The sequence below is a fragment of the Cololabis saira genome, chromosome 17 (genome assembly GCF_033807715.1).
Source record: "Cololabis saira isolate AMF1-May2022 chromosome 17, fColSai1.1, whole genome shotgun sequence".
Classification (NCBI taxonomy): Eukaryota; Metazoa; Chordata; class Actinopteri; order Beloniformes; family Belonidae; genus Cololabis; species Cololabis saira.
The window spans coordinates 33,820-60,385 of NC_084603.1; the positions used below are offsets into that span (position 1 = coordinate 33,820).

Sequence of the window (26,566 nt, forward strand, 5' to 3'; positions counted from 1 at the left end):
TTGTGTGTGTAAATACGAAGGATGCAGGAGGTTGAATATTTGCTGATATCTGATATACTGGTACTTTAAATGACGTTTTTTTTCAGACTGTTGACACCAGGACTGATATATGCAGCTAAACTTCTGCTGCGATACTTGATACTGACCTTAAATCTAACGTAGTAGAATTGAGATGCTCTCACCATGTCAGCTGTATTTATTTTTAATCTTAAAGAGCACAAATTGTCTTCATTACTAGTAATTAATTCCAAGTTAGTGGGCTTCCTCTGATTCACACAGTCTTGCAGTAACTTATTGAAAGTGATCATTTCAAAAACCTGGGGCCTCATTTATCAACCGTTCGTAGAAAAGGTTCTAAATTCTGTCGTAGGAATGAAATTTAGAATGCGCGTAAATACAAAAAAATCCGGATTTATCAAACGTGCAGAAACCGGTCGTACGAACATCAGTTATGATAAATCCCACCTGTTCTAAACTGCCGTGCTCGTGCACGGTTACAGTCATTTGCATACAGAAACGCCTCCAATTGACCGTATATGGCGCAACAACAGCTCCCGCTTGGAGGTTTTCAAACTTTATTGAACAAAATTCTGTAGGGTTTACAACAAAAGGCAAATGAAACGAAACAATCAATTATCTACAGATATTCAACATTTGGGGGGGTAAAAATTAAGAAACAAAGACATCGTTTCATATAAACTTTTGGCAATATCGTTTTTTTCACGCATCAGTTTTAGAGACGCTAAGTACAGTTTACATTCATTTTTCAGATGTACAATGGAAGGTTTGCTGTTATTCCATTTGCATTTATGTATGTGATATTTACTTAGTAAAATAATTATGTTGACCATGTTTGATATATTTATTGGAAGATTATCCATATAAGATTTGGTTGGAGTCAAAAGCTCCTGCTTGGAGGTGCAAACACCAAGAGAGCTGTTCTGCAGAATAAATGAGTCGTGCGTTCAGGCCACCGGGCAACGACGTTTGACAGAGACATAGTTGCATCGCAGATTATTTGTGCATGGATTGAATGAAATCTTTTCATGTTCACGTAACTGAATTCACTGTGTGATGGTGCTTTTATTGTGATTTGGGTGCAATCTATAGCTCCAATTATATTTGGGAATCCGGCGATGGTGTGAAATCGTCGTTTCATTTCGACTTGTTTGTGATGTGTGTATGGAAACTGGGTGTAAATTAGGGCCAGAGAAATTATTGCATCCAACACTGCCGGCATGATTCTGCTAGTGTCGGCTGCAAGATGCCGCATATGTCTCCAATCTCTCTCTGAAATGTTCCGGTGGTCAAACATCCCAGGGTGGACGGGAGCAGGATGTGCACTGGAATGCGTTTGGTCTCTCGCTCCAACATAGGTTGTGAATCGCGGCATAGATCCATCAGAATGTTTTTGGGGAAGTGCTACCTGCTGAGAAGCCGCTCCGTGCTCTCATTGAACATATCAGCTCTTTGAAAACGCGCTCACTGCGGAGCGCGTTTTTGCGGCGCGCACGGTCTCTAAATCCTCCAACTGTGCAAGATAAGCTATGGTACTTGTATTTTCTTTTCAGGTCGTCCTGCCAAAGCTGTCTTTTATAGCTGTCACACCAATTATTCAAAATGTCTAAATTACTAATGGAAAATTTTTATTAATTGGAGGAAACGGGGAACATGTGTGAAGTTTGAGATCGCTGAACACTGTGACTCTTTTACTGGGTTCTATTTGTAGTTTCACTGTTCTACCACTAGATTTTGTGTGTACGCATGGTCAGAGTTGTGCTTACATTTACACGCGTTTCTGCGCACAGGTACATGTTTATAAATTCCATACTTTGCGTGGGAATGCTCGTACGCACACTTTACGCACAGATCTGTGCGTACAAACGGTTGATAAATGAGGCCCCTGGAGTCCATCTGTGTTGTTACTGTCACAGTCTGAGGTTGAGTGGGTGTGTCTGCCCCCCCCAACCTGACAACACCTGCAATCACTCTGGTGCAATCATGCCCACAGTATTTAGGCCTCAGTCCCCCTTCAGTCCATGCCAGATTGTCTTGTGTTCTCCAAGCCTTCAGCCGTTTATCAAGCCAAGTGAGTTTTTTCAAGTTTTTGACCTTTTTTGACCTTTTGACCTTTTTTCATCCCCCAGACCACGATTTGCATAAGCCCTTGCCGGTACCTCTGCCTTCGCTGACAGCTTTTTTGGACTTTGACCCTTGCCTTCCCCTCTTCAGATTTTTGCCTGATTCTTGCCTGCCTTGATTTTTTCAATAAATCTTTTGAACAGTTTTCCCTTTGTGTCTGCATTTGTGTCCATTTCTCGTGTGCCTGACAATTACAGACGATAACTTGCAGGTAACGCCACGCCTGGAAACACCAACTGGGAATTGTGTTGTGAGGCTCAAAACCCAACATCTGTAACAGCTGTAAAAGGCTGGTTGTCCAGAGCAATAAGTTCCAGATGTTTGTTAGTGATGTCGTTAGGTTGGTCGCGCTCATACTTTCTTGCCTTTCAATCATTTTCTCAGTCACACTTTTCTTTTCTCACCATCATTTCTAAAACCATCTCTGTTTCTGAACCGTCTTCCTCAGTTGGTCTTTTTGTTTCTGTGGTTGCAATTCTGAAACGAGTCTAATCTGTCCCGTCAATCTACTGCGAGAAGACGGGACATCGTCAAGATCAATACATTTGGCATTGACTTAATCATACAGATTTCATATGGATTTATTTAATCATATGGATTTACTTGTGTGTGAATATACAGTATATATATGAAATGTCTGCTCATGTTCAGCGTTTGAACACCATGACACCAAACAGCAGTCAACACTTTTAACCCTTTAAACATTCAGACTGACTGATTAAAGATTGAAGACACTTCTGATGTTAATTACAGGTCACGCTTTAGTTTAATACGTCACAACAGTCATATTATTAATTGTTCGGGTCAGTTTAATTTGTTTTTATTGTTATTGATATTTTCAGAGGATGGTCTGGTTCAGTTGGGCCAGGAGGAGCACGACTCAACAGAAGGGGTTAAACAGAGTCTGATCTCAGCTATGAAGGACCGCGGAGAAGTTCGGTGAGTCCCGATGTGATCAATAACACAATCAGTCTGTTTAGATTAACAGTTTAGTTCCTTTAATAGTGTTTTTTGTCTTTAAGATGAGAACTTTTATTGTCAGATATGTTTGTTTATTCTGGGTCAGCTCAAGTCAACTCAACCAGAGGTTCATATTCCAAATACTCGTGTAGTAAAAGCCCCAAATACATGTGAGGCTTCTCTTTGACAAGTTAGGCACTTAGGTGTGTGTGTGTGTGTGTGTAATGTATGTTTGTGTGTGTGTATATATATATATATATATATATATATATATATATATATATATATATATGTATGTATGTATGTGTGTGTGTGTGTGTGTGTGTGTGTGTGTGTGTGTGTGTGTGTGTGTGTGTGTGTGTGTGTGTGTGTGTGTGTGTGTGTGTGTGTGTGTGTGTAGAAATATATATATTAGAGCTGTCAAACAATTTTTTTATCGTGATTAATCGCACATTTATTCAAACATTTTTTGCTTTTTTATGTTGTTCATACTCAACATGACAAAAGGGCAAATATGCTGCTTTATGGCATTGTTTATTCAACTTTCCACAAAAAAGCTAAGATTCTTTGTTTTTTATGCAGGTCAATGTAAAACAAAGAACCATATGCATCAAAAACTTTGTATAAGAAATGCATTGGTCAGTTAAATTTTCCATGTAATTATGTCTAACCTCATTTGGAGGAAATAAAAGGCTCAAAAAGTATCCCCTTCTGGGATCAAAACAGGGTGAGACGAAAAATAAATTGTCCAGGCGCCTTTTTTCCAAGCTGCCATCCAAAGTTTTGACCGGGGCGGGGGTCTCTCTACATCGGTCGTCTGTTTGGCTGCTTATTGTCACGGTTGGTGTTTGTTGAGGACCCAAACGCAGGAGAGCAGGATGCAGGAGTTGCAAAAAGCAGGGTGTATTTAAAAAAAAAAAAAAACCAAAGCGCTGCTTAGCAGGATCAAAAGGCACAAAACAGGGATTCAAAGAACTGGAGCAAAAACTTGGCAGGAAACATGGAGGTAGAAACAGTACGGACCGACAGGAAGAAGGGGAATGAAAAGACCAGATATACACAGGGGATACGGAGAGTCAGTTCAGGGGGCCAACTCCGGAACCGGACTCGGGACCAGGCACACCGGCCAGAGGGCCGTTCTCGGGACTGGACAGATGGAATCCGTGGCGCCGGCTGAGGTGCATCCAGGATTGCCTCAGGAAGAGGAACAGAGACTGGCGGGACCGCCTCAGGAAGAGGAACAGAGACTGGCGGGACCGCCTCAGGATCAGAGACTGGCGGGACCACCTCAGGAAGAGGAACAGAGACTGGCGGGACCGCCTCAGGAACAGAGACTGGCGGGACCGCCTCAGGATCAGAGACTGGCGGGACCACCTCAGGAAGAGGAACAGAGACTGGCGGGACCGCCTCAGGAACAGAGACTGGCGGGACCGCCTCAGGATCAGAGACTGGCGGGACCGCCTCAGGAAGAGGATCAGAGACTGACGGGACCGCCTCAGGAACAGAGACTGGCGGGACCGCCTCAGGAAGAGGAACAGAGACTGACGGGACCGCCTCAGGAAGAGGAACAGAGACTGACGGGACCACCTCAGGAACAGAGACTGGTGGGACCGCCTCAGGAAGAGGATCAGAGACTGGCGGGACCACCTCAGGATCAGAGACTGGCGGGACCGCCTCAGGAAGAGGATCAGAGACTGGCGGGACCGCCTCAGGATCAGAGACTGGCGGGACCGCCTCAGGAAGAGGATCAGAGACTGGGGGGACCACCTCAGGAACAGAGACTGACGGGACCACCTCAGGAACAGAGACTGGGGGGACCGCCTCAGGATCAGAGACTGACGGGACCACCTCAGGAACAGAGACTGGGGGGACCGCCTCAGGAACAGAGACTGACGGGACCACCTCAGGAAGAGGATCAGAGACTGGCGGGACCGCCTCAGGAACAGAGACTGGCGGGACCGCCTCAGGAAGAGGAACAGAGACTGGCGGGACCGCCTCAGGAACAGAGACTGGTGGGACCACCTCAGGAACAGAGACTGGCGGGACCGCCTCAGGAACAGAGACTGGCGGGACCGCCTCAGGAAGAGGATCAGAGACTGACGGGACCACCTCAGGAACAGAGACTGACGGGACCACCTCAGGAACAGAGACTGGCGGGACCACCTCAGGAACAGAGACTGGCGGGACCGCCTCAGGAACAGAGACTGGCGGGACCGCCTCAGGAAGAGGATCAGAGACTGACGGGACCACCTCAGGATCAGAGACTGGCGGGACCACCTCAGGAACAGAGACTGACGGGACCACCTCAGGAAGAGGAACAGAGACTGGCGGGACCACCTCAGGAAGAGGAACAGGGACTGGCGGGACCACCTCAGGAAGAGGATCAGAGACTGGCGGGACCGCCTCAGGAACAGAGACTGGCGGGACAACCTCAGGAAGAGGATCAGAGACTGACGGGACCGCCTCAGGAACAGAGACTGACGGGACCGCCTCAGGAACAGAGACTGACGGGACCGCCTCAGGAACAGAGACTGGCGGGACCGCCTCAGGAACAGAGACTGGCGGGACCGCCTCAGGAAGAGGATCAGAGACTGGCGGGACCACCTCAGGAACAGAGACTGGCGGGACCGCCTCAGGAACAGAGACTGGCGGGACCGCCTCAGGAAGAGGATCAGAGACTGGCGGGACCACCTCAGGAACAGAGACTGGCGGGACCACCTCAGGAACAGAGACTGGCGGGACAACCTCAGGAAGAGGATCAGAGACTGGCGGGACCACCTCAGGAAGAGGATCAGAGACTGGCGGGACCACCTCAGGAACAGAGACTGACGGGACAACCTCAGGAACAGAGACTGGCGGGACCGCCTCAGGAACAGAGACTGACGGGACCGCCTCAGGAAGAGGATCAGAGACTGGCGGGACCACCTCAGGAACAGAGACTGGCGGGACCACCTCAGGAACAGAGACTGGCGGGGCCGCCTCAGGAACAGAGACTGGCGGGGAGCCTTGACGGGTCGTGGTGCTGACTGCGGGGGAACCCGGGACCATCACCGGAGCAGGTGCTGATGCGTCCGGGACCACCACTGACGACGCCCCCAAGACCACCGCCGGAACAGCAGCTAGCTGGGGCTGACGTTGACGCCGTTGTCGGCGTCACTCCAGAGCCTGAATGCTCCTGGGGCCCTCCCCGAGCCACGCGTGTTACCCGGAAGGGGGTTTCCAGCTCATCCGGGGATTCCAGCTCATCCGGGGATTCAAGCTCATCCGGTGAGTCCAGCTCATCCGGGATTCAAGCTCATCCGGGGATTCAAGCTCATCCGGGGATTCAAGCTCATCCGGGGATTCAAGCTCATCCGGGGATTCAAGCTCATCTGGGGATTCAAGCTCATCTGGGGATTCAAGCTCATCTGGGGATTCAAGCTCATCTGGGGATTCAAGCTCATCTGGGTGCCGCCAACCAGGTATAGTGAGTTCCGCCTCCGGGTACACGATGTCCCAGAAGGCGGAACTCTCTCCCGCTGGGTCCATTGTGGTCGGTCTGTTCTGTCACAGTTGGTGTTTGTTGAGGACCCAAACGCAGGAGAGCAGGAGGCAGGAGGCAGAGCAAAAACTTGGCAGGAAACATGGAGGTAGAAACAGTATGGACCGACAGGGAGAAGGGGAATGACAAGACCAGATATACACAGGGGATAACGAGACACAGGTGCAGACAATCAGGGCAGATTGGAAACAGGAGGGACAGAACTGAAACTCAAAAACTGGGGGGGGAGTGTCAAACCCTAACAGTACCCCCCCCTCAAGGGACAGATCCAAGACCCAGTCCCAATCCGAGGGGGCCCGGAGGAGGGCCCAGGCCACACATGGCCAAAGTTCCGGGGGCCATCCTCAAGGCCGTGCAAACCGGCGAGAGAGTTCCGGGGGTCTTCCACGACAGCTAATGGTATTTGAGACTCGACGTACTTCGATGGTAATTCATTTCAAATCCACAGTACATGCAAATAACTTCAGTCTTGTCCAGCAAACCATCTGCATCTTTTTGAAATGGAACTTTCTGTTCAAAAGTCCCTTTTCAGAATCAGAATCAGAATCAGCTTTATTGAGTCAGTTTAGAAAACTGTTTTTGACTTTGGATACACCGGCGGCGACACGATGGCATTGTGCGCCTGTTTTCCAAAGGGTAACACTGGGATAGGGGGGGGAGGAGAAAAAAAATACATCTTCACATTGAATATCATATGGAAGCATATGAGGGACTATATTCAAATTAAAATGCATTTGCGGAAATGCTTTTTCATTTTAAGAATGTAGCTGCATTATTTGAGTCAAAAATAAAATTGATAATATATAATCCGAATTGCATTTTAATTTTCGTATTCAACACTGCTCATTCTTGTACTTAATTCAAATTAAAAAGAAAAAGACGTTTGAGATTTAATTTTCAAATCATGCCTCAGCAAATAGTTCACAATATTCAATTTTAAATCTAAAATTTGAAAATTAAAATGCATTTGGAGAAATGCTTTTTCATTTTAAGAATGTAGCTGCATTATTTGAGTCAAAACTAAAATTGATAATATATAATCCGAATTGCATTTTAATTTTCGTATTCAACACTGCTCATTCTTGTACTTAATTCAAATTAAAAAGAAAAAGACGTTTGAGATTTAATTTTCAAATCATGCCTCAGCAAATAGTTCACAATATTCAATTTTAAATCTAAAATTTGAAAATTAAAATGCATTTGCAGAAATGCTTTTTCATTTTAAGAATGTAGCTGCATTATTTGAGTCAAAAATAAAATTGATAATATATAATCCGAATTGCATTTTAATTTTATTCTTTACGCTGCACATTTTATGTCATAATCAAAAAGAAAACAAAGAAGACATTGCTTTTTCTTTTTCATGCTCTGCCCGCAAAAAAGTGTACAATATTCAAAATGAATTCGCAATCCCAGCGGCGCAGGAGAGTGACGTCACGGCTTCTCCTGTTCTCCAGCTGCAGCCCAGAAAGCCTGGAAAATGCTCACGTTTTTTAAGGTGACATCGTATTTTGCCGATTTCCCAAAGTCTGTTAGAAAAGGTCTGATTTCCTACAACTCTAACAGAGTTCTAGATGTCAACATGAGACACAGACAGCAGCGTTTCTCTACACGGAGCGTTGGTGCCGGGTTGACTCCTCCTATTCAGACACGTGTGTTTGTTTACAACCTATGGAGCACGAAATGCAAAGAGGAGCAACGTCGACCGACAAGGTACAGTAATATTACCGGATTTTGCCACAAAAATGACTTTACTAGCATTTTCGCTTGTTTTTAGCATAATGTTTGCATGTTGAGCATGTTATTTTATAAAGAAATGTTGGCTTGATGTGTGCAGATCACATCTAACTTACATCACTGCATTTACAATCGAGAGGGTAATTTATTACTTGCAGGTAGACGTGTTTCTAAGGGTCAAAAAATAAGGTTTGGCTGTGGAAAGACAATTACAAAGGCAACTCTCTGGCGTAACATTTATTTATTTGTTAGCTGGGTTAGATAACTCATGTCATCCAGGAAATCTCGTAATGCAATCTCGTACAATAACATAAAATATCAAATAAATGCTTTATGTGTAGGACAACCTCACAGCCCTGACTCCACCACAGATGAAAACCTTTCTGGGGCAGGTCGTGACCAGGCTGCCAGGCCTGGTGTTTGATGTGATGGCGTTACTTGAGCGTCCAAGTGCAGGTGGTCCAGATGAACCCCAGCTGCACAAACTGCAGGGACATGCCCACAGACCTGGAGAAGCTCTGCATAAGTAATCATATGGCACACATGCAGTATTTTATATTAGAAGATGGGGTTTTGTGGCCGGCCCGGGCTGCCTGGAACAACATCTTCGCCACGATGACCACCAGAAGCCTGGAGTGGAGCTGAGAGTTGCGGCATGCGGAAGGAAATCAGGTTGTCATCCCAAGCTGTGTAGTTTGGGTCAGGAAACCTATCTGTAATCTTCCAAACAACCAGTACACCGGATTTCTTTTGCACTGGCTGGTGTGAATAACAGTGTTTAGCTGGGTTACACTTTCAATGTAAATAGTTTTTATTTTTATACATTTTATTATGTACAAGTCAGAAATGTTGAGTTCTGTCCTTGTTTACAGAATAAAAAATATATATATCTTTCCGATTCCGAATTATATTCATTGTGAAAAACACCAAATGCAGAGAATCTCCCAGAGATTTTGATTCAAGTGAGAAGTTATGAGAAAATAGGTTATGATAATCAGATCATTTGCAATTACAGCTACATTTATTTAGGGATTGTGACAAGACATGAACAAGAAATGATGTCAGTGAATTATTTTACTCTGTCCTGAAATCCTGGAGCTTTGCTCCCGAGTATTGAGACAGATATAACAACAGGCAATCAAAGTTTTAGCTGTCATCACGAGGACCTGCATCTCCACGTGACACCTTAGTTTTTACCAGTCCATGTGTAGGTGGTTGTGATATGGCAGCAGACCCAGGGGCCTTGGATCTCCAGGCCTCAGACTCTGTCTCCTGGGAAGGCCCTTTCCACTCTGAAGCCTCTTTGAAAGAGTGGCCTTCTGTAGTTCAGGGATGTACAGTAGCCATAGTCCTTTTTCTCTTTCATGGTATACACACTTCAGCTCTTCAGGTTTTTATTGTAGAACCATCGGTAACTTGGGAAAAAACAACAACATAATTTAAAACAATTTCACAACGAGATATGGTAACAGTGCTAAGAATCTATTCGGGTGTCAGACAACTATGATATAAAAAACCCCAACAACTTACATCTTGCGTCCCATCACGGTTTCGTGCAGGGAGGCGGTGGTTGTAACCAAGTGTTACAAGCAATGTCTGAGCTGTGTATACGGGTGGGCTAAAGCCAAAATGCTTTCCTGCAAACATCAGGATGTGATTTTGGAAGTTCTCGAAGTCTGAAGTTGTCCTGTTAGTTGAGAAAAAAACAACAGCTCTGTTACTGTCACATTACTCACTTTTATATCATATAGTGTTAATAGTATTTTATCATTTCAAATAAAATCTGTACTATACATATTACAGTATATGTATATGATATGTATATATCATAATACATATGTACTTTTATACATTTTCTAAATACTTGATATACAACCAATAAGTAAAGCATACCATAAACAAAGGTGAGGAATATATTCCTCATCAGAGCCGTCTCCTTTTCCTGAACCTCTGACCAGGATCATCGATGTCAATGCTGCACGTGAGCATACATAAACACATAAGAATGGAATTACATACCAGTAAAATAAATAGGAGACAATGCACTCAACTGTGTGCTGAATTCCTAATAAAGTATAGCTCAAAAGGATAAAAGGAACAGCAATTCCAAGTGTAAAAATTTATTTATCTTGCTATGTTGGCAGCCAGGAAATGTATAACCTTAAATTGGAAAGAATCTAAACCCCCAGTATTAGCCCATTGGTGGAACGAACTCTCACGCTCCTTACACTTGATGATATTTACTACAAGAGTAAAGGCAAATCCTCAGACTTTTTAAAAATATGGCAATCTCATACAGAATTTGATTTTAAGAAATCCGTAGGTAATTGTAAGGCATAGTGACAATGATAAGACCTGAGTGTAATGGTTTGTATTGTTTTGTTGTCGTGTTTGTTTTAAGTGGGGTTTTCCCACCGTTTGTCTGTTTTGTTTTGTTAGGTTTTTTTGGTTTTGTTTTCGTTGTGTTTTGAGGGTATATATTTGGATATCATTTTGGTTCTTTAACGGACCAGCCCCAACTTAGGATAAGAAAGTAATGACATTAAGTGTTTCCTACTTTTTTTTTTTTTTTTTTTTTTATAAGTCCCCTTCATCAAGAAGTAGGTAGGAATATTATTTAACTATTTAATTATTATTTCAGAGTCATTGATAGAACAGATAGGGTAGTACTATCTGGTATTCTCAATTAGTGCATTGAGTAGAATTTTTGGTTAGTATATTTGGCATGATTATAGCACTATGAAATATGTTTTATGTATGGACTTTGACTTTTTTTTTTTGGAAATTGAGTTGTGGGGGTTTGTGTTCTATGTATTTAAGGTATACCCCTCTTTTTGTGGCTGAAAATATAAAAATACAATAAAAAAAAAATATATATATATATATATATATTTATCGTCACACGTTTTCGTATCCCCCTTCTTCAGTGTGTTTCTGGCAAACAATTCAAGGCATTCGCAGGTACATTTAATTTTGAATCAACCACAAAATGAAGCGTACCTGAAATCTAGGCTCAAAACTAGAGGTGACCGAGCTTTTGCGGTGGCCGGCCCTAAGCTGTGGAATAGTTTGCCACTAAATGTTAGATCTGCCCAGACCCTAGTGTTTTTTAAGTCTTCTTTGAAAACTTATTTATTTTCTTTGGCTTTTAGTGTGTGACAACTTAGTTCCCCACATCTGTGTGAAGTGATTGTGCACTGTAGGTGTACTGTTATGTTTTTTATTACTATTTTATTGATCATTTTAGTATGTTAGTGATTTTATTGTTTCTACACTGTGTACTGTGTTTTTCTTTTGGTATTGTTTTATTTTATTGTATGCTGTACAGCACTTTGGTCGACCTCTGTCGTTTTTAAATGTGCTTTATAAATAAAATTGACATTGACATTGACATTGACTTTGCAAGTGCCTTGAATACTTTGCCAATTACACACGAGTAAAACAAAACAAGACAAAAAGACTCACAAACATTCACTTACATTGTTTTTCTCAAATAATTGATCTCCTCCTCATCTGGAGACTCATGCTGCTCCTCAGCAGTCATTTTCAGGAAATGCATGCTATAACCAGGACCAAAACATACAATTTAGATTAGAGTAAATATTTAGCCATAAAAATTTACCTGGACTCTAAAACATTTTCTGGCTCCTCAGTCAGTGCGTGGTATGCCTGTATGCCAAACTCTGCTCTCCAAATTCAGAAAACAATAATAATCACATCTGACCATGCAATGAAGTGTACTTTTGAGAAGTGACAACTTTACTGTATGAAAAAATACCGTTGACGGTCAGACTGTCACGCTGGACAACGACAGGGGTAGAATTTCTGCGTGTCCCTTGCCTGGACTTGATGCAACTCGTCTATGTACAAAGCTGGAATAAATAAATAACATGCTCAACATGCAAACATTATGCTAAAAACAAGCAAAAATGCTAGTAAAGTCATTTTTGTGGCAAAATCCGGTAATATTACTGTACCTTGTCGGTCGACGTTGCTCCTCTTTGCATTTCGTGCTCCATAGGTTGTAAACAAACACACGTGTCTGAATAGGAGGAGTCAGCCCGGCACCAACGCTCCGTGTAGAGAAACGCTGCTGTCTGTGTCTCATGTTGACATCTAGAACTCTGTTAGAGTTGTAGGAAATCAGACCTTTTCTAACAGACTTTGGGAAATCGGCAAAATACGATGTCACCTTAAAAAACGTGAGCATTTTCCAGGGTTTCTGGGCTGCAGCTGGAGAACAGGAGAAGCCGTGACGTCACTCTCCTGCGCCGCTGGGATTGCGAATTCATTTTGAATATTGTACACTTTTTTGCGGGCAGAGCATGAAAAAGAAAAAGCAATGTCTTCTTTGTTTTCTTTTTGATTATGACATAAAATGTGCAGCGTAAAGAATAAAATTAAAATGCAATTCGGATTATATATTATCAATTTTATTTTTGACTCAAATAATGCAGCTACATTCTTAAAATGAAAAAGCATTTCTGCAAATGCATTTTAATTTTCAAATTTTAGATTTAAAACTGAATATTGTGAACTATTTGCTGAGGCATGATTTGAAAATTAAATCTCAAACGTCTTTTTCTTTTTAATTTGAATTAAGTACAAGAATAAGCAGTGTTGAATACGAAAATTAAAATGCAATTCGGATTATATATTATCAATTTTATTTTTGACTCAAATAATGCAGCTACATTCTTAAAATGAAAAAGCATTTCTGCAAATTCATTTTAATTTTCAAATTTTAGATTTAAAATTGAATATTGTGAACTATTTGCTGAGGCATGATTTGAAAATTAAATCTCAAACGTCTTTTTCTTTTTAATTTGAATTAAGTACAAGAATAAGCAGTGTTGAATACGAAAATTAAAATGCAAATCGGATTATATATTATCAATTTCATTTTTGACTCAAATAATGCGGGCACATTCTTAAAATGAAAAAGCATTTCCGCAAATGCATTTTAATTTGAATATAGTCCCTCATATGCTTCCATAATATCATACAATACACAATATCAAGTTGCAAAAAAAACACCTTGCAGCACACGAAGCACAGACGTCACAAGACTTGCATGTGGGTGATGGGGGGTGGGCAAGTCGGGGGGGGGGGGGGATGGATGGTCCCGGCACAGTTCATCCAAGTGAGGGCCGTGTAGCTGGCGCTCAAACCCGAACGTCCTTGTCAGGGGGGCTGATAAGAGGGGGAGCCAGGAAGGCGGTTGGATGAGGGGGGTGTGTGTGTCAGTGTGTATGTGAGAGTCTGTGACGCGATAAGTCCGAGGACCTTTCGCCCAGAGAGAGCAGCCAAGCGTCCTTGATGTTTCGGGCAGCCGTACAGTTCTGGGAGGCAGGATCCTCAGGTGTTTTGGGAGAGGGAAGGGCTAGGGGACAGAGTTATCTTGTTTGCATTCCTCCAGGAGATTGTGAGCAGGAGCGGTCGTGCCAAGCCGCTCTCTCGAGGTCAAATTAGTAGAATCAGCTGTTGTTTTGAGAACAGGCAGCCCAGTAATTTTCCGTCTGCCTTTACAGTCTCTGATCATCATCAGCGACTTCAATCAGACGAAATAGTGATCAATCAATTCCGGCCAAGCTGAGCTCCCAACTTCTCCAGGTTGTTATCCATCTTGTTAATGAGCTCAAAGACCCCCGCCAGCCTGCGGTTCTGCTCGAGAATCGCATCCAGCTTACGGGCCTGCTCCACCAGCGTAAAAGTCAGAGCGCTGATCGCTTTGCTTGATCCATCTGCCACGTCCGGCAGCCTTGCAAAGTGGCTGAAAGAGGCCGCCGACGACTTACGCATTTGTCGATACATCAGGAAACCACCACCTCCGATCATGGAGAAAATCAGGAGAAATCCTGCGATCATAAATCCAAATATGTAGGCATCTTCTGCATCCTCGACTGACAAAATTGCCAAACATAACGGCTTCCACGCCTTGTACGCGTCCAGCGAATATCCAGCAAAGAATGTCCCGTCAGGGCAGGAGGGCTCCCTTACCCCCTGTCTTCTTGTTGCAAAAATTTGGTCAATTGTGCTGAGAGACCAGTTAATCAATTCCATGGTTGTAGAGTTTCGGAGGAGTGAAAAGAAGAGACTCTGAAGACAAGACAGGACAAAAAGCAGTAGCAGGGCAGATAGATAAGGGAGAGGAGCAGAGAAGCGTCCGCCTTCGCTGAGAGCCGCTTTTCAAGAAAGTTCATGCAGTAATCCACCATACTTTTCCTCAAGCTACGGGTGCTGTTGACCGCGTTCAAAAAATTGTACACATGCAGCCCTCTAACATCTTTACTGCACTTTACAAATATTTCATTCTTCATCTGAATATTCCTGGATACTGTCATGTGAAAAAGTGGGTTCCCCTCTTTAATCTTGTATTTACACAAAATGTAATAAAATAATCGTATATTATTGGATAAATAAAACCTCAAGTGAACAAGAAAATATCATTTATTTCGTCTGCGTATTTATTGATTGAAGATCAATAATCATCAGTCATTAATTACATCAAATGGAGTTTAGTAGGTTATTAGGGAGGAGTGAGGTGATGAGGGATTGTTATAAGGAAATCCTTGTCTTTCTTAAAGATGCAGGGATAGATAATAAGATTTAAATGTGGTTATCTTATTTTATTTAGGTATTTCCTTTTTTTCCCCCTTTAAGTTAGACTGTAACCTGGTGTAATCGAAACACAAAGGGTGGAAGATGGCGGCAGGTAGCAGCAGGGTGGCAGGTACTGCTGTTGCCTCACCTCCCTTAGACTACACTGGGGGACCGCTAGATTATCATAAATTGCATGGAACCTGGGCGCCTTGGCCTCACTACAACAGTATCCGATTCCGAACCAAAAGGATTTCTCGCCTGATCATCCTGGTGCTGTACCTGTTCTTTCTGCTGGGTACGCAAATGTGGGGAAGCTGGCGTTCTGCTCGTAAGCGCGAGACCCTGATCGCGAGCTCACCTGGAACACCTGCCGTCGGCCTCCCGCTGGATTCCTGGAGCCAGTATGCCATATTCTCCAAAGTGCTGGATAATGGCCGAGCGCGGTGGGTGCAGCGTGAGCGGCATCGACACTTAACAGTCTCTGCGTCGACAAGGCGAGACCCGGCTGTCATTTTTTGCGTGATCCTGCTTCTATGCGGGGATGTCCATTTAAATCCCGGACCGATGACTCTGGGCGCTTGCCAATCAGCTGATCCCGAATCTCCTCAGCCGGCTGTTGCTCTCACCGGCGCAGGACTTCGAGGTAACACTCCAGCAAACATCATGTCTGATTGCAATATTGGTCAAATGCTGACAACTCCAGCAGCGAGCAGATTTATCCCAACTAAATCCACACAAGCCATCTCGTGCCTTAAACAACAGCAGATGAAACTGTTCCAGACTGTCAATCATGCACGCGTGTTGTGGGACACGAAAACGAAACCGAAAGGCATTTTTGGTGGACATTTAAATATACGAAGTTTCATCTCAAAGACAGAACAACTTGAACATTTACTGACGGACTCTAACATCGACTACCTATGCCTCACAGAGACTTGGTTAACCCCTAAAATCCCCTCATCTGTTCTCACTGTCCCAGGATATAATGTGTACAGACGGGATAGAAGTAAAGGAAAAGGGGGAGGTGTTCTCATATACGTGAAAGACAGTATTCAAAGCCAACAAATCGCTATTCCTGAAAATACCTTGGAATGCGTGGGGGTGAAAATTACTTTATCCCCTCAGATGTCCTTCACTGTTTTTGCAGTTTATCGCCCCCCCACTGCCACAACTGATTTCTTTGATTGTTTAAATGTCATCCTTAAACAACATGAAAAGACGGAAGTTATCCTTATGGGTGACTTCAATTTAAACTGGCAGGATAAAAAACGTAGAAAGAAACTTAAAGATATAGCCAAAACATTTCAGATGACCCAGATGATATGTAAACCCACTAGAATAACAAAATCTTCTCAAACACTCATAGATTTAATTTTTACAAACAAGCCAGACAGGATTAAAAAGGTGTATAATCTTATTACTGGGTTATCAGATCATAACCTTACTCTGGCTTCTAGAAAGTTGACAAAAGTACGTTATAGAAACGAAAACTCAATGAGGGAAAAATCAAGCATGCCTTTTATCTCCCAAAAAGACATGGCCCTGATTGAAAATGAAATAAAACAATTAAATTGGAATGACACCATTAGTAATATGTCCTGTGAGGAAGCTTGTACTGATTTTATGTCAACTGTTAAAGATATTCTTCTGAAATACACAAAAATCAGGGGCAAAAAAACTAATACAAAACGAAATCTACCCTGGTTTAATAGTAATCTCTGGGAGTTAATGAAAAAAAGAGATGCTTCACTCAAAAAGTTCTTGAAATCAAAACTGAGTACTGATCACCTGATTTTTAAAGGTCTCAGAAATAAAGTCACACAACAACTTAGAAAGGCTCGAGCAAATTTTTTCCTTGATATTATTAGTGATGCAAAAGGAAACTGTAAGAAATTATGGAAGAGTATAGACAAGTTACTTGGAAAGGAAAAATCTACTAATAGAAGTGTTAAGCTTAAGATAAATGGTTGTATCCAGAATGATGACCATGTTGTTGGTAAATGTTTTAATGATTATTTTATAAATTCAGTGCAAGAACTGAGTGGGACCTTTCCAAAAGTCCAACTCCCACAGTCCTTGGTCTGTGATGACTTGGCCTTCAAGCTATCTCCTATTGATGTGGCGAAGGTTGAAAAAATTATCTCAACCCTGGCAAATAGTAAAGCCAAAGATATACATGGTCTTGATACAGTATTTTTAAAACAACATAAGGCCATTATGCCACCTTTAGTTATGATTATTAATAAATCTATTGATGAGAGCATTTTTCCTAGTGTGCTTAAACCTGCCATAGTTACCCCTGTGCACAAATCTGGTGATACACAGGTGGTCAGTAACTACCGACCTATCAGCATACTCTCAGCCATCTCAAAGGTCATTGAAAAGGTCGTAGCAGAGCAACTAGCTGCACATCTGGATTCTAGGTCCTTTTTACATCCAATGCAGTTTGGTTTCAGAAAGAAACATTCTACTGAATCTGCTTGCTGCTACTTCCTTGAGGAAATTAAAATCAGCCTAGATCAGGGAGGAGTGGTGGGAGCAGTCTTCCTTGATCTACGCAAGGCCTTTGATACAGTAAATCACCAGGTGCTGTTACATAAATTAAAAAATTATGAATTGTCTATCAATGTACATAACTGGGTGAAATCTTACCTAAGTGGTCGACACCAGTGTGTACGAGTGAATGGTATACTATCTCCATTTCTAGCATCCACACTGGGAGTCCCACAAGGGTCAATTTTAGGGCCGCTGCTGTTTTGTTTATATATTAATGACTTGCCTTCTGTCTGTCAGGATGTTAACACTATAATGTATGCCGATGATACTGTATTGTATACTCATGGGAAAAATGTAACAGAGGTGGCTGTGAAATTAACAAAGGCAATGAACAAGGTTAGTGATTGGTTATACAACTCATGCCTCACGTTAAATGTGGAAAAAACTGTGACCATGTTCTTTACAAATAGGCGTAAACTTAAAAGTTACCCTGATATTGTAGTAAATGGGCAAAAAATAAAACACGTAGAACAATTTAAATACCTGGGGGTAATGTTGGATTCAACACTTAGTTTTAAAGGGCATGTCAAAAAGCTGAGTAACACGTTGAAATATAATTTAGCTAATTTCAGATACATAAGAAATTCTCTCACCCTTGAGGCATCAAGTACATATTTAAATGCAATGATTAAGCCCCATTTTTTGTACTGTGTTACATCCTGGTCTCAGGCATGTAAAACAGTTACAAAACCACTAGAGTTATTGTACAAAAGTAGTCTTAAGATCCATGCCAAAAAACCACGACACTACCATCATTGCCATGTACTTGCCAAATATGAAATTTTGAGCTTTGAAAACTTGATTATACACTTGAATGTTTGTCTACTTCACAAAATTATTCATAATGCTTATGCCCCCCCTCTGAAAAAGTTTGTGACACTCTGCTCTGAAAACGCAGTACGTCTAACTAGATCTGTTACGAGGGGTGAGTGTAGTATTCCTCAACGTAGAACTCAGTTTGGCAGCTCTTCTTTTTCCTGTGTGGCCATGGGTCAGTGGAATGTCCTTCCCACAGAACTTATTCTATGTACAAATCCTCACACATTCTCGTGCTTGTCAAAGCGCTGGTTATTAAGTAAGCAAGTTTGCACACATTGTTGAGTATTATGTGAGTGTGTGTATGCGTCTGGTTATGAGTGTGGTTGAGGATGAGGATGATTGTTATCTGTGTATTGTATGTGTATGTGTTTGAATGTGTGATGAGAGTGAGAGAGAGTGTATGTGCTGTTGGTCTCTATTGTGCACTTTATGATCTGGCGCTCTTGTTTCCGTGCTTTTATTTATTAGTGCATTCTGTCAAATTTTTAAATATTATGGGTATTATGTCTTATTTAAATTAATCTTAATATTGTATCTGCTTAGCACTTTACCTGCCCAGGGACTACAGGCGGAAATTAGCAATTGTTGCTATAACCTGGCTCAGAGCATCTCTTCTTGTTTTACAAGATTAATGTTTTTTTTGTGCATTGTCCCTGTTTTAAATAAATAAATTCAATCAATCAATGTGCATCAGCAGGTGAACAGACAGAAACATAAATGCAGATCTTTTGGTCGTTTGCTGGTCTGGATCCTTCAGGTGTGTGTTAAACTAATGCCAAGAAGATAAGACATCAGCAATAGTAATAAAGAAGCCATTATCGTTGAACATAAATCTGGAGAGAGTTATAAAATCATTTTCAAATTAACATAATTAAAATTTAGCAGAGTACAGTGAGGAAAATTATTTAGAGAGACCTGAACACAATATACCAAAACAATAAAAAAACAAATATAATGGTCAATGAAGCAGTAAATATATTTTAAAAGATCATTTAGCTGAATAGTTCAGCTCCACACTTGTTCATTTTCATTAAATATTGAAAGTTAAAGTTTTTTTTTCCTAAATCAGATGTTTTCATTGTGACTGGGGGATCAGATGACTGACATTATTGGAGCCTGAATGTAACGCCATGTTCCCTCCATCTGCAGATGAGACGTGTCTGTTTTGTCATCAGTTTGTTTATAACAGATTTTTTTAAAACTGACATCATATTTTCTCTCATCACAGATTTGTTGATTGTAAACTCTCAAAGACTCACTATAAAGTAATTGCCTCCGCTCTGAAGTCCGACCCCTCCCATCTGACAGAACTGGACCTGAGTAAGATCGACCTGGAGGATTCAGGAGTGGAGATTCTGTGTGATGGACTGGAGAGTCCAAACTGTAGACTGGAGACTCTCAGGTCAGTTCATGGAGAAGTTTCTACATTCATCCAGCTGTAATCCTCCAAAGATGGAACAAAATAATTTTAATCACAAACATTAAAAAAAAAATTTACATAAAAAATCTCTCATATTTAGTTTATTTTGTAAATATTATGGCTGAACATCTGAAAAATGAATTAAAAACCCCGAAGAAGAATCAGCTTATTTTACCATGTGTTTGTAAGTTTTCAATTCTAACTCTTCTCGGGTTGTAAACAGGAAGAGAAACCAGTTTAGATCAGACATGAAGATGAATCAGCTCAAATGTGATTTTCTAACAGACTTTTCTGGGCTTGTGTGAGATCTTCCATCAGTAGTTTCAACAGCTGGATCAGCTGGATCAGCTGGATACTTTCGCAAGGCACTGTATGTACATACATACATACATACATACATACATACATACATACATACATACATACATACATACATACATACATACATACATACATACATACATACATACATACATACATACATACATACATACATATATATATATACAGAACTATTTTACATTAATATGCAGGGAGACTAAGGATAAGGAGACTGTGTTGTCTGTTTGTGTTTCTCTCCATCTATGACAAGCGCTGATGTATTTAGCGGCTTCTAAAGCACTTTCCTTTTTTTCTCCAATTAAATGTTGGATTTTGTCCTGATCTGGGAGGCAATCAAAATCCTGGACTTCTTGTTTAATTTTAGGAAAGAACTTAGATCTAATGTCTTTGTAATGTTCACATTCTAACAGGAAGTTGTTCTGTCTCTAGCTGTGTGGACAGAGCCGACACAGCCGGTCCTCTCTGGGCTGCCAGGTCCTGGTCCTGGTCCTGGTCCTTCCAGGTCCTTCCAGGTCCAGTTCCTGGTCCAGGTCCAGGTCCAGGTCCTGGTCCAGGTCCTGGTCCTGGTCCAGGTCCTGGTCCAGGTCTGCCTGTGTCGACCCGTCTCTATGGCCAAGCTGTGATCACTGAGTCTGTACATGGTCAAAGTCTTTCTGAGTGTCTGATCAGTCACGCTGGTCAGATAAGTCGCCATTGTATATTGTCTTTTTAGAGCCAAATTGAATTTCAGTTTGCTTTGGGTTTTTGTGGTAGATGTCCAATAGTTAATGTAATTGTCTTTTTCTTTGGCTCTAATCTGGTTGGACCGGATTGTGTGAGGGCTGTCCTGAGGCCTGCTGTTGGTAGAGGAGGTAGAGGAGGTAGAGGAGGTGAGGAGGTGAGGAGGTAGAGGAGGGAGAGGAAGTAGAGCAGGTGAGGAGGAGCTGTTGGTAGAGGAGGTAGATGAGGTAGAGGAGGTGAGGAGGTGAGGAGGTAGAGGAGGGAGAGGAAGTAGAGCAGGTGAGGAGGAGCTGTTGGTAGAGGAGGTGAGGCTCAGGACCAGCCGGCTGAGGAGACTCTTCTCTACCTTCTCCTTTTGGCTGTGGAGAGCTTTGTAGTGGTAGGAGTCAGGGTCGCTTGCTTTTAGGTGTTGGTAAAATTTGATGGCTCTTTTTTGTATCCTAATTAAAAGGGGAAATTGTCCCAGTTCTGCTCGGCATCCATTGTTGGGGGTGTTCCTATGGACTCTGAGAATGCTCTTTCAAATCTCAGTGTGCAGCATTTCAATTGGGTGTTTGTCCCATTTTTCAATGTCCTGATGCCATACAATATAATAGGTTTGATTACCGAGTGGAATATTTTTAGCCAGATTCTTACAGGTATATTTATGCATGTAGATTTTTTTATGGCGTAAAAAGCCTTTGTCTCTGAGGTCATTAATGGCCAGATTAAAATTTCCTGTGGAGCTAATTTTGAGTCCCAAATATGTGTAGTTGTGTGTGTGCTGTATGTCTGTAGAGTCCAGGAGAAACCTGTGTTGGTTCTTCAGACACTTTCGCTTCTGGAAGACCATGACTTTGGTCTTTTCCAGGTTAACAGTCAGTGCCCAGGTCTGACAGAACTTCTGCAGGTGATCCAGCTGCTTCTGCAGAGCCTCCTTACATGGAGCAAGCAGTATTAGGTCATCTGCAAAAAGTAAGCGCTTTACTTCTGTGTCAGACAGGGTGAGACCAGGGATATCCGACTCCTCCAGAGATGGCAAAATCATCAATATACATATTGAACAGGGTGGGGCTGAGACTTCATCCCTGCGTCACCCATCTACTTTGGGGAAGGAAGTCAGTTTCCATGGTTCCAATTTTTACACAGCATTGATTATTTATGTACATTGTCTTAATAATGTCGTAGATTTTTCCTCCAATACCCTTTTCCAGTAATTTCAGAAACAGGCCATGATGCCAAATTGAGTCAATTGCTTTCTTGAAATCTATGAAACAACAGAAGATTGTGTTTTTGTTTTGGTGGACGTGTTTCTGAATGAGCGTGTGGAGGGTATAAATGTGGTCAGTGGTTCTGTGTTGTGGTGTAAATCCAATCTGACTCTTGCTCAGGACATTATGCTCACTGAGGAAGTCTTGCAGACGGCTGTTTATGATGCTGTAGAATAACTTCCCCAGGTTGCTGCTGACGCATATACCTCTGTAATTGTCTGGCTCATATTTTTTTCCACTTTTATAGATAGGTGTGATAATCCCTTGGCTCCAGGTGTCAGGAAAATGTCCAATGTTCAAAATGAGATTGAATAATTTCAATATGGCATTCTTGATTTTATGGCTACTAAACTTGAGCATTTCATTTAAGATGCGATCAGAGCCACTGGCCTTCCTTGGCTGCAGGGCCTGGATCTTCAGTAGCAGCTCCCCTTCACTGATTTCATAATCTAAAGGATTTTGGTTGTCTTTAACGACTGATTCCAAGATTTCAAGTTTGTTGAGCAGATTATTTTGGGATTGAATTGTACAGATTTTCAAATTGTCTGTGCCGCCCTCGATAGATGTCCAGAATATAACTTGGCAGTAAGATAAACACCTTCCATTCATCAAAACTCTGAAGACAGTGATGAGTTTGTCCACAGGTTTATTGACTTGAAAAGGGTAAAACTGAAAACAGAAAGAAATATATTTTAAAAATATACTTCTTGCACAGTACATATTTTTAAATGCTTTTTAACATACTGTAAACATGCTTTTGTCAGAAATCAAATTACTTCCTTTTTAACTCACTCATGAATTATCTATTTATTGCTTATTTATTCATTTTAATCTATCAATAAAGAAAACCTCTTGAGTTTAAATGTGTGGTCACTCATACCATTTCACACTGTACCTGAAATTCAATGATTAAATAACCATATCACGTACAAAATATGCATGGGCATTATAACATCCTTAAATTTTCCAAAACAACTTTTAACCAACAAATATCGAACTATAATTGAACATTAAAGCTGCAAGCAGCGATGAACGGGCCCTCGCACTCATGGCCAACGCCCCTCCTTCCAGCCCCCCCCAAAAAGAGAATATTAAAAATACGATAAATGTAAAAAAAAAAATAAAATTAAACAAGATTTATCTTCTCATTACACGCAAAAAAATCTTGTTCCACTGGCAGATTTTTCTACTTATTTTAAGTGAAAACAGGTGAACAGGTGAAACAGATGAAAATGGTGTTTTTTTTTCCAGTTATGAGTCTTGTTTTAAGTATAATGAGGTTTTTTTTACTAAAATGAGACATTTTCACTAGAAATAAGACAAATATTCTTGTTAAGATTGTGAGTTTTTGCAGTGATCCATGTTACTTATCCTGTGAAGGACAGAGTCATATTGATAAGTTCAGAAAAGTGTTTTTTATTGTTGTGTTTTGATGTATTTGATGTAAGCCCAGTGGATATTTAAAGCTTACAGAAGGCTGCATTTAACTGCTGCTATGTCATTCCTGCAGTATTTCTGCAGGTGTTTTGGTCACTGCTATTATTTGTAATATATTATAATATTTGTAATCAGAACAAATTATCTGTCCCCATATGATAAAATCCTCCATCCCCCCTGATTTTTTTTTACAACTCGAGTACTGGCTGCGGTTCTGTTTAAAGCCGGGCAGACACTGTGCCATTGCCGGCTCGTTTTGAACCAATTTTCCTCTTGTTTCAATCATTAATATGTGTGCAGACAAGGTAAAAAAAAAAAAAAAAAAGAAAGAAAACTCAAACTCTTTCAGTTCACTGTGTTTTCTAGTAGTTCTTCTAGTTTTCTATTGTTACTTTTAAGTTTACTGTTCCCTTTGTGGTTTTACTGGTTGTAAAGCATGTAGCTTTAATTATCACCCAATTCTGTGTTTCACCTTGTTAGTCAACTTCACTCCAACTCATTACCACCAATTTAAGTTTTGTAAGTTTTGGGAAATTTTGTACTTTTAGGAGTAGTTTTGGATAACTGTACTTTTTACTTTTACTTGAGTAGATTTGTAAAGAAGAAACTGTTCCTCTTACTCCGCTACATTAGGCTACGTTGAGCTGTTACTTTTCTTTTATCCTTTTTATCCGTGTACGCGTCAATCTCATGACATCACTGAGTGATTCTTTGGGAAAAAGGTTTGTTTTTGCATGTTTTGTCACATTTACACAGACTCAAACACACACAGAGTTTCTATGAGTTCATGTTTGTTCTAGTTCTGCCTGGTTAAAAAAGAAAAGTACAAAGGCTGGAAATTTTGTGCTACTTGTGCTTAATTTATTTTTTTATTCTGTTATTTTATTATTTATTAAAGTTCTTGAATTTACTTTACGCTTATTTTAATTTAAGCTATTTTTCATTTTTTTATTAATTTAAATTTATTTTATTATTTTATTGATTTTAATTTGCCTGAAGGTGATTATTTTGTACTTTTGTCTTTTTGAATGGGTGTGTTAAAAAAATAAATCAGACGTTACTCAACAGTTACTCAGTACTTGAGTAGTTTTTTCACCAAGTACTTTTTTTACTTTTACTCAAGTAATTATTTGGATGACTACTTTTTACTTCTACTTGAGTCATATGATTCTGAAGTAACAGTACTTTTACTTGAGTACAATTTTTGGCTACTCTACCAGCTCTGGTAGTGATCATCAATTTTATTTGAAATGAGTGTAACAGAGGCAGTTATATGGATGAAAATCATATTTTTGATATAAAAGAAAAGTGAATATGGGTCAATTTGACCAAAAGACCACAGAAGGGTTATCTATTAACATTTCAACATAATCAACTCATCCAAGAGATATTCAGAAGAGCTTCTCTTCTGCAAATGGTACAGTAGATGAGCTGCCATACAAAGGAATTTCCCTTTGGGGATTAATAAAGTAATTCTTATTCTTATTCTTAAAATCCGTCTAGCTGACGTGACCCAGACAGACCAAACAACAGGCTTCAGCTTGAGCGGCCGTTTTCCGCTTGGTCCTAGTGCTGACCTGTCTCCATTTAATATAGCGTAACATTGTTTTTGGACGGTAAAAACTGCAGGGGACCAAAACTGCCTTTTGAAAAAGTGCAGGATACATGTCCCCCCCCCATATTACGTCCGTGTATGAACGTAAAGTCAGTGTGAGCAGAGACCTGTCGCATCAGAGCATCAGGTCCGTCCCAGCCGGTGTGCTGCCAATTTCTGCTCCCTGCCGAAAAAATGCTACGTTTGGGTTCTGCGCATGCGCACAGTCGATTTTCAAAGTTTGCATCATTTCTTGCACGATGTAAAATGGATAATGGGATGTTGATTATTTGATCCTTCAAAATACACGACCCATGACATGAATGCATTACACTTTGTGAACATTATACGATAAAGAGAAAAAAAACAACAATTCTATGGCTTTATTTGATATTCATTCAGTCATTCGCCTTTATTTAACCAGGCAGGTCATTAAGAACATTCTTATTTACAATGACGGCCTGGCAAGAGACAAGGACCACTTGGGGGTGAAAGGAAGTGGTTTAGGGAGTAAAACACAGTAAAGTTGTGGCTCTACAAAGGTGGAAAACCTTTAGGTAGCATTTTTTGGCAAAGCTGCAGAAATGGGCAGAAACTGGCTCTCGGCTCTGCGCGTGGCCGCGCGCGGCCGCGCGCTCCTGATCGGGATCGCGGATGGAAGCTCAATAATAATATAATAATATAATAAAATAAAATAATTGCAACACGCATTAAAAAACCACAATACAACTTACGTGACGTGACGGCGTGACTCCACATGTTGCTGCAAGTTGCAACAACCCCCCTCCCCCGCCCCGCCCCCGGCAGCTTCCAGGAGCTGCGGCTGCGCGTTCCCGCGGTCTGCGCGCACGCGGCCCGCAGACAGCTTCATGCTTCTAATCCAACTCAAAACATTCATTATAAATCGCCTCTTGCACATAGCCTACAATGCTCAAATCATATTATTTTCAACAATATTTTTACGAAGTTAGAAGTTAATTCGACATTGCATGACAAAGTAAAGATTTATTTCAAAATGAGTTCATATTTTGAATAAAGTCGGTGACAAACTGTCCCAAATATAGAATGGATATCAGAATGGAAGCCTGATTAAATGTATTGATTTTGGGTCAATTTGGACCAAGTATTTGAAAGTTAAAACAACTTTTATGTTCATGGCGAGACACCGAAATTTGACAACCTCTAACAGCGACGCCCTTTGAGAAAAACGTACAGTTTTCTCTGTCAGCCATCGTCAATGTCTTACCTATTTATCTGACCAACTTTGAGATCCATCCGCTCATCTCCCTTTGAGCACAGATGCATACTAGAAGACATGACAATTCCTGGTGCCAACAGGTGGCGCTACAACCGATCCTGAATATTCCACCATAGATGTCTTCAGGCTCAGCCTACAATCATGCACATACGTTTTCAACCACATCAAATCATGTATTGCTGAGTTA

General features: G+C 41.3%; 1 protein-coding gene and 1 long non-coding RNA gene across 7 annotated transcripts in view; one reads left to right on the forward strand and one right to left on the reverse strand.

The window, feature by feature from the left end:
• Window positions 1-26,566, forward strand: part of LOC133463981 (ribonuclease inhibitor-like) — a 135,778-nt gene that overhangs the window by 17,925 nt on the left and 91,287 nt on the right. For all 5 annotated transcript variants that reach the window (XM_061745850.1, XM_061745852.1, XM_061745853.1 and 2 more), the window contains 2 exons: window positions 2,985-3,081; window positions 19,587-19,760. In XM_061745850.1, the coding sequence (XP_061601834.1) occupies window positions 2,985-3,081; window positions 19,587-19,760 (271 nt within the window). The remainder of the gene's footprint in view (window positions 1-2,984; window positions 3,082-19,586; window positions 19,761-26,566) is intronic.
• Window positions 9,938-12,845, reverse strand: LOC133463820 (uncharacterized). 2 transcript variants are annotated; one of them, XR_009784375.1, is made up of 5 exons: window positions 12,358-12,845; window positions 12,159-12,252; window positions 11,860-11,940; window positions 10,274-10,330; window positions 9,938-10,067 (listed from the first exon to the last, which is right to left on the reverse strand). It is a non-coding gene; the product is annotated as an uncharacterized LOC133463820 (long non-coding RNA). The 2 variants fall into 2 exon arrangements; XR_009784374.1 differs by having other exon boundaries at window positions 10,274-10,355.